The sequence below is a fragment of the Cynara cardunculus genome (genome assembly GCF_001531365.2).
Source record: "Cynara cardunculus var. scolymus isolate 2C chromosome LG 13, CcrdV1, whole genome shotgun sequence".
NCBI lineage: Eukaryota > Viridiplantae > Streptophyta > Magnoliopsida > Asterales > Asteraceae > Cynara > Cynara cardunculus.
The window spans coordinates 14,999,914-15,008,174 of record NC_037540.1 but is presented as its reverse complement, the minus strand read 5'-3'; the positions used below and the strand labels follow the sequence as shown (position 1 = coordinate 15,008,174).

The following is an 8,261-nucleotide window of genomic DNA, read 5'->3' as shown; positions in this document are numbered from 1 at the left end:
AAGAATGGTTTGAAGTTACTAAATGGGTGGAAGAAAGCTGGAAAGAGAGGATAAAAAACTTCAACTAAAAAAGTGAAACTGAAAGTTTCAACTTTGGTGGTGTTGGTGGTTGTACTGTCATAGATTTTTTGAACTTCATGCATAAAATGGTTGTACATAGTGCTTTGTAACTTGTCTTTAARAGTTTTTTGAATTTGTTGCATAAAATTATTGTAACTTATGCTTAGGAACTTGTATTTAAGACTTTGTCTTAAATGCTTATATATGTAGTATAGATATATATATATACACACACGTGTGTGTATATATATATATAATCAAATCAGTCGCAGACGATACGATGGATATCATGGCTTTTCCAAGAGAAAACGATATGCTACCCCAACTCTTCCTACTCTTGACAGTCTTCTTCCTTCTACTCGTCAAATTTACATTTTCCAAAAACCTGAAAAACCTCCCACCAACTCCTCCGACATGGTCTATCATCGGAAACTTGCATCAGATCGGAGAAAAACCTCATATTTCCATCACGAACTTGGCCAACGAATATGGCCCTCTCATATCTCTCCATCTCGGAAGCCAACTTCTTGTGGTTGCCTCTTCTCCGGAGGCGGCTATGGAAATTCTCAAAACTCATGATCGTATTTTTTCTGCTCGTTTGGTGCCTAGTGCGTATCGACAAAGTTCAATATTACCCTATACCCTCGTATGGTCTGACTGCAATCAAACTTGGAGAACTTTAAGAGCCATTTGTCGCACTGAAATATTTTCCGTTAAAGCCATTGAAATCCACTCCAGGGTACGAGAGGAGAAGGTAAGTTACATGTTGGATTTCTTGCGCAGTAAAGAAGGAGAAGTGCTTAATATCGCGGAAGTTGTTTTCACGACTTCGTTTAACATTTTGAGTTGCATAATATTTTCCAAAGATTTGCTTGATTTGAAAGATGAACATCACACTCGTGGTGGATTGAAAGATTCAATCGAAAAGGTAATGGAATATGGAGGTAAACCTGATTTCAGTAATTTTTTCCCCATGTTCCGGATATTGGATCTTCAAGGAATAAGGAAGGGAAGCCACAAAAACATCAAAAGGGTGTTTAGTTTTTGGAAAGAAATAATAAAGGAAACAAGATCGCAAATGGGTTCTTCTGCATGGACCTCCAAGCAGACAAAATCTTTATTGGATCGATTGCTTGAAGAAGGAGTTTCAGACAACCAGATCAATCAGTTGGCTCTAGTATGTACTTCTTTGCACTGCTGATAAACCGATATTTAATCGAAAAATAGATTCTATTTTATGTAATCGAGTCATTCTTTTAATCTTCAATTTGCTAACTTTTTGTTTATAATCAGTATGGTTTTAAACCAACTCTCTTTTGAACTTCCAGGAATTATTCATTGGAGGTACCGATACGACAACTTCGACCGTGGGATGGGCTATAGCCGAGTTGCTAAGAAACAAAGAGGCCTTGTCTAAATTAGAAAGAGAAGTGAAGAAAGAAATCAACTCTGACAAAATTACTGAATCTCAACTCTCAGAGTTACCTTATCTACAAGCTTGTATCAAAGAAACCCTAAGATTACATCCAACCACCCCTTTCCTACTTCCTCATCAGGCTCAAGAAACTTGTGAGGTTATGGGTTATACCATTCCAAAGGGTGCTGAAATATTTGTCAACATTTGGGCAATAAGTCGTGACCCTAAAATATGGGATGACCCTCTATCATTCAGACCTGAAAGATTCCTTGGCTCAAAGGTGGATTTTAGAGGCCACAATTTCGAGTTCACACCATTTGGTGCAGGGAGAAGAATGTGTCCTGGTTTGTCCTTAGGTCTTAGGAGTGTTGAACTTTTATTAGCATCGTTAGTTCATGGGTTGGAGTGGGTCCTTCCGGATGATGACGATCCTTCGAAGCTTGATATGGATGACAAATTCGGTGTAACTTTGCAGAAGGAAAAACCTGTGAAACTCATCTGCAAACTCAAAAAAGAATCTTTGGTTGCATAACTATATGCAATTAATTTCCTCTTTTAATGGGTTTTCTCGTATGTAAGCTCGTGTTGCTTGTAATCGTCTATGTTAAATCAAGAGGACTTAGGTTTTGCTAACGTTGGTTCTTTCTAGTGTTGCTATGGTAGATTATATTGGAATATCTTGATGCTATTGATATTTGAGAATGTTTTATGCTTGGGCTAAATACTTGAAATTAGAAATTATGTAACCACAACAAAACTATTTAAACTAATACTAATCAATGAATTGCTTGGACATACATTTTTTATATTAATTAAAATAATTTATTTAAAGTATAAACTTAGTTTTAGTAATACATAAATAAATCATATAAATAATTATAAAAATAAATGTGTTCAAAAAACATGATGAATATGTGAAAAAGTATTATGCATAAAAACTTGAAAATTGAATATGAATAAAAGATTAAACTACAAATTAAACAGTTGAGTAAACTACAATTTTGGATCCTATGGTTTGTCTGTTGTCGATTGTAACGGTTTTCGTTTCTACAATTTTAAAACTACAAGTTGATTATCATAGTTTATAGAAGCACTCGAATCTAATCTCTTCCTCCAAACGCGATGAAAAACATGTTAAGCAAAGGGCATTATAATCTTTTTTTCAATTTTCTCTTATTTTTCTTTCACAAATAAAAAATTATTAATATAATATAATTATATTATACAATATCGTATATATACATATGAACAGCATAGCCCAAAACTTAATCCAAAGGTAGCCTATATGTCAAATGAAATTGAAATATAAATTTTTAAGTATATATCTATTATTTATATAGGTAAATAGAATAAATAAACTCATACATCTTTTTCACTTTTAGTGAAGTTTGAATCTCTGATCTCCTAAAAGATCAAAGACTCACATACCGTTAGCCGAACGACCCTTTAATATGAAATTGAAATATTGATACAAGAGATTTGACAAATGTTAGTTGTCATAAATCTTTTTTTTTTACGAAATATATTGAATATAATATAGGATTGAAGACTTGATAAATTTGATAAAATGAGAAAAGAGTGAATTACATCTTTTTATCTCTTGTTTATGGTTTTTTTTTTCCTTCCCTCAAATTAATTCGTAAAATATATTTTTGGTTCATTTTTCGTGTTTTGAGTCCAAATTAATCCCCCGATTAATGTCATTAGATTTGTGATCGTTATGTGTGCCTGCTCTTCACATGAGGGGCATTTTGGTCTTTCTAGACAAGGGACTGAAAATGTAATTCACTCTAAAATCTCTATTTCTTAAATTTCTTTGAGTGAACTATATTTTTGGTCTCTTATCTAAGTCCACTTTTTTAGTTTTGTTCTCTTGTTTATGGCAAATTTTTTGGTTTTGGTACTTTTTCATATTTCTAATTACAAGAACACATTCAAGAGGGTGATCTTCTTCCTCATTCAAGAGTCGTCACTACCTAAAACCTTTTCATCCTCGTCCAACACATAACGACCATCTTCTCCAATCATCAAGCATGATGCAGGGAAATCCACTTCTTCTTCACCTACGGATGCCATCAACGCACTACAAAAATGACGAGTATCATTGACGAAAAAATATGTCGCTGAAGTCTTATTCTGTTGGATCGATATGCTAAAACAACCAAAGTTTATTTAATAATCTGAGAATTCACACTATGAAAAGTGTGTAGAATTTACATATTTATAGACACCGAAAAGGTGCCATCGAACCATCACACTCTTTCGTGAATAGTCGCACCTCTTCGTGGATAACTACCAATAACTTCCTAATAACTACCTATATATACATATACTATTTAAATGCTTACAACGAGATTAATCTAACATTCACCCCCTTAATCTCGATTGTGTTGAATAAGATTTTTAACTCCAAGTAGTTGCCTCATAGTGATGAACCTTATTCTTGGTAGTGGCTTTGTCAGAATGTCAGCTCGTTGTAGTTCTCCAGTGATGTGTTCAACTGTCAAATCTTCTTTCTCCATGCATTCTCGTATGAAGTGATACTTTGTATCAATGTGTTTGCTTGGTCCATGAAATATTGGATTCTTCATTAGTGCTATTGCTAACTTGTTATCCACATAGATAGTAACCTTTTCTTCCTTAGTATCAGTAATTTTGCTGAGTAGTCTCTTTAACTAGAGAGCTTGTGTTGATGCTGCTGTTGCCGCAATAAACTCTGATTCACATGAAGATAAAGCTACTGTTCCTTGTTTCTGAGTACTCCAATTGATAGGTGAATTTCCAAAGTAAAAAATTATACCAGTTGTGCCTTTACCTTCTTGTGTGTTAACACCGTAACTGATGTCGTTGTATCCTTGTATCTTGTTTCCTCCTTCATGCCCATAAGTTATACCATAGTCCTTAGTTTCTTTGATATAACGCAACACTTGTTTGATTGTTTTCATATGCTGCTCCTGTGGGTCTTGCATGAAACGACTAAGTAATCCAACTGGAAAACTTAGATCAGGTCTTGTATGTAGTAAGTATCGTAGACATCCAATCAGGCTTCGATATTTGGTGGCGTCTACGGATCTTGCTTTGGTTACTTTTGTGAGTTTGAGACCTGGTTCCATAGGTATTTTTTCTTCATTGCAGTCTAACATCCCTGTGTCACTGAGTATCTTGTTTGCGTAGCCAGTTTGCTTTATTGAGATTTCACCCCCGTTCTGTGTAACCTCAATGCTAAGGTAATAAGCAAGTAATCCAAGATCACTCATTTCAAACTTCTCTTTCATCTGATCTTTGAAGGCTTCAATCTCCTTCTTTGATGATCCAGTAACTATTAAGTCATCAACATATACTCCAATCAATAGTGTTGATGTTTTACTTATTCTTGTATAGACTGCTTGCTCCAAAGCACATATCTTGAATCCAAGTGTCTTCAAAGTGTTATCTAACTTGGTGTACCATGCTCGTGGAGCTTGTCTTAACCATAAAGTGCTTTCATGAGCCTGTAGACTTTTCCTTTGTCTCCTTCTATAAATCCTTCAGGTTGTGAGACATAAACTTCTTCCTTTAGTTTTCCTTGTAGAATGCTGATTTTACATCCAGGTGATGTACTTCCCATTTGTTGTATGCTGCTAGAGCCAATATCAATCGTATTGTCTCAATTCGTGCTACTGGTGCAAAGACTTCATCAAAGTCTTTGCCATGTTCTTGAATATATCCTTTGGCCATTAGTTGTGCCTTATGCTTTAATATTCTTCCTTCATCATCCCTCTTTGTCTTGAATACCCATTTCAGACCAATTGCCTTATGATCCTTTRGTAGGGTAGTTAGCATCCAGGTATTGTTCTTGTTGATAGAATCAATTTCTGCTTTCATAGCTTCGATCCATTTGTCGTATTTAGCCGCTTCCTTGAAGTTTCTTGGTTCTTCTTCTACTAGTAATAACTCCTCCGTCCTGGCATATATATCACTTAAGAGCCTATAACCTCTTACAGGTGTATGATCAATTCTTGAATCGGTTGTAGAAGGTGTATCGGTTTTTGAAACTAGTGAGCGGATGGTGGATTGATGTGGGCTATATTCATGAGTGGATGTTTGGGAATTGGATGTAGTAGGTTCTTCTTCATCTGAATCATTGTTACCATGTGTAACATTATTCTCGATATCTTCACTTACATTCGAGATATACTGAGTACCAGGTGTTTTATTATTCCCTATAATGAAATCAGTCCATCCCGGTTTGTCTAGGTCAAAATCTTTAGTAAAGTCCTCCCAATTCCATGTCTCATCTTTTTTGAATTTTACGTCCCTACTGACGCAAATTCTATTCTTTATTGGATCAAATAAGCGATATGCTTTTGATCCTGGCTCACTGCCTAAGTATACCATTTGTATACTTCTATCATCTAATTTAGTCAAGTGTTGTGAAGGTACCTTTGCATATGCGATGCAGCCAAAAATCCTTAGATGATGTAGACTTGGCTTCCTTCCTTTCAATGCTTCGTATGGAGTAATGTCATCAATTGACTTTGTTGGCGTGCAATTTAATATTAGTATGKCATGTCTAACTGCTTCTGCCCAAAAGTTCTGTGGCAAGTTCGTTGCTTTCATCATGCATCTTGTTACTGAAAGAATTGTCCTATTCTTTCATTCAACTACTCCGTTTTGTTGAGGTGAGTATGGTGCAGTCAATTGCCTTGAGATGCCATTATCTTTGCAGTATTGCAGGAATTCATTTGAAGTGAATTCCCCTCCTCTGTCTATTCTGAACATCTTCAACTCGAGTCCAAGTTCGTTTTCCACTTTTGGTTTAAATTCTTTGAAAATCCCAAAAGCCTGATCCTTTGAGTCTAAAAAGTATTCCCACATATATCTTGAGTAGTCATCAATTAGTAGGAATATGTACCTTTTGCCGGTTGGTGTAAGTGGCGATATTGGACCACACAAATCTCCAAACACTAAATTCAATGGTGCCTCTGACTTTAAATTCGTATGTTGTGGAAACGGAGTTCTGCTGTGTTTTCCTTTTAAGCATATATCGCAAATGTCTGCTGTATACTTAGTGCAGGTTACTCCATAAACTAATTTTTTTGAAACCATTTTCTTCATTGAACCAAAGTTCAGATGGCCCAGTCTTGCATGCCATAACCATGYTTTGTCATGTAGGTTGGCTAACAAACAGATGGGTTTGCCAATTCTGAGACTTGCCTTATATAGTCGGTTCTTTGATCGTATGACCCGTAGTAAAATGTTGTTGCTTGAATCATATAGTAGTAACAGATCCTCTTCCATGACTACTTTGCAACCATTCTCTGTCAGTTGACCAAGGCTTAGTATATTACTCTTAATACTTGGAATATAATATACATGTGACACAACCCGTTGTTCTTTATTTTTGCATTCCAACAGTATGGAACCTTTTCCTTTGATCTCTACGTACGATCTATCTCTGAATCTTACGTTCCCGGTAATCTTCTCGTCAATCTCGTTGAAATGATCTTTGACTCCAGTCATATGGTTACTTGTTCCATTGTCTAAGTACCATAGGCTTTTGCCACTTGAAGTTATCTTGCTAACTTCGGGATTCCTTTCATTCAAGAGAACTTTCTGATGTTCTTCAATAGTCGCCATGAGTAGTGTCGGTTCTAAGTCTTCTTCAATGAGATTAGAGTGTTCCGGTTCTTGATCCTTTTCTGGACATCTTGTTGCATAATGTCCATGCTTCTTGCACTTGAAGCACTGTACTTTACTCTTATCAGGAGTAAACTTCTTCGTATTGCTGATAGTTTCTTTCTTGAAACTATTTTGTGAGGGTTCCCAGTTCTTCCTTTCTTATATGAATTTGTTATATCATCGGCCTCGTGATTGATTAAATCTGCCATGACCACGTCCTCTGAAAGGTTGGCCTCGATGTTCATGTCGAGTGAACATCAATCCTTCTTGAGTGTCCACGCTTCTTTCCTTCTTGAATTTTAATCTTTCTTCAAAAGTCTTCAGTCTCCCGATTGCTTAGTCTAGAGACATAGCATCTAGGTCCGAGTATTGTTCAATGGACGCGACAATATGGAGAAACCGGTCGGGTACGACATTCAGTAACTTCCGTACGAGAGTGGAATCTTCCTATGTCTGTCCCAAGCTTGCTGCTTTATTCATAATACCCGTTAATTTTGAAGTGAATGAATCAATTGATTCATTTTCTTTCATCTGTAACATCTCAAATTCCGTCTTGAGAGTTTGTAATCTTGCCTTTTGGACACTGCTGACACCAACGTGTCTTGTTTTCAGTGCATCCCAAACTGCCTTTGTAGTTTTGTATTTTGAGATGAGAAACAGTTGATCTTCTGGTAGCGATTGATAGAGATACGCGATAACGGTCTTATCCTTTTTCTCATCGGGTTTTGTTGATGATTGTGGTTCAATTGCTTCCCAAAGGCTATTTGCTTCCAATATAATTTGCATTTGAATTGCCCAAGTTATGTAATTTGTTGAATTCAACATTGGACACTGAAAATGGGTACTAGGACTTATTTCTTTGCAAATTTTGAAATTTTCTCCCTGTTCCTTATTTTCTTTTTCCGTCATAATTTCGTATATAAAAAAAATATTCCTTAAGGATTTTATTTACAAACTTTGCAAATATTCCTTTATAAAATTTTATATAAAACTTTACAAAATTGAGTAAAATTTTCTTTTTAAATGACAATAAAAATAATAAAGGAAGTATTTTTTTTAAAGAAATTTGTAAAGAAAATGTTTAAAATCAAAGGAAACGTCAGTTTCCTAAAAATGGGAATTA

The 8,261-nt window shown here is 35.4% G+C and overlaps 2 protein-coding genes across 2 annotated transcripts; one reads left to right on the top strand and one right to left on the bottom strand.

Annotated features, from left to right (window-relative positions):
• The first annotated feature begins 373 nt into the window (after positions 1 to 373).
• Positions 374 to 2,110, top strand: LOC112525529 (probable (S)-N-methylcoclaurine 3'-hydroxylase isozyme 2). Its single transcript, XM_025135692.1, has 2 exons — positions 374 to 1,237; positions 1,389 to 2,110. Exons 1-2 carry the CDS (start codon positions 374 to 376, stop codon positions 2,007 to 2,009), a joined length of 1,485 nt encoding a protein of 494 aa, XP_024991460.1. The 3' UTR covers positions 2,010 to 2,110.
• Positions 2,111 to 4,152: 2,042 nt separating this feature from the next.
• On the bottom strand, positions 4,153 to 4,752 carry LOC112524810 (uncharacterized mitochondrial protein AtMg00810-like). The gene has a single exon (XM_025134760.1). The coding sequence runs from the start codon at positions 4,750 to 4,752 to the stop codon at positions 4,153 to 4,155; it is 600 nt and encodes a 199-aa protein (XP_024990528.1).
• Between the last annotated feature and the right edge of the window lie 3,509 nt (positions 4,753 to 8,261).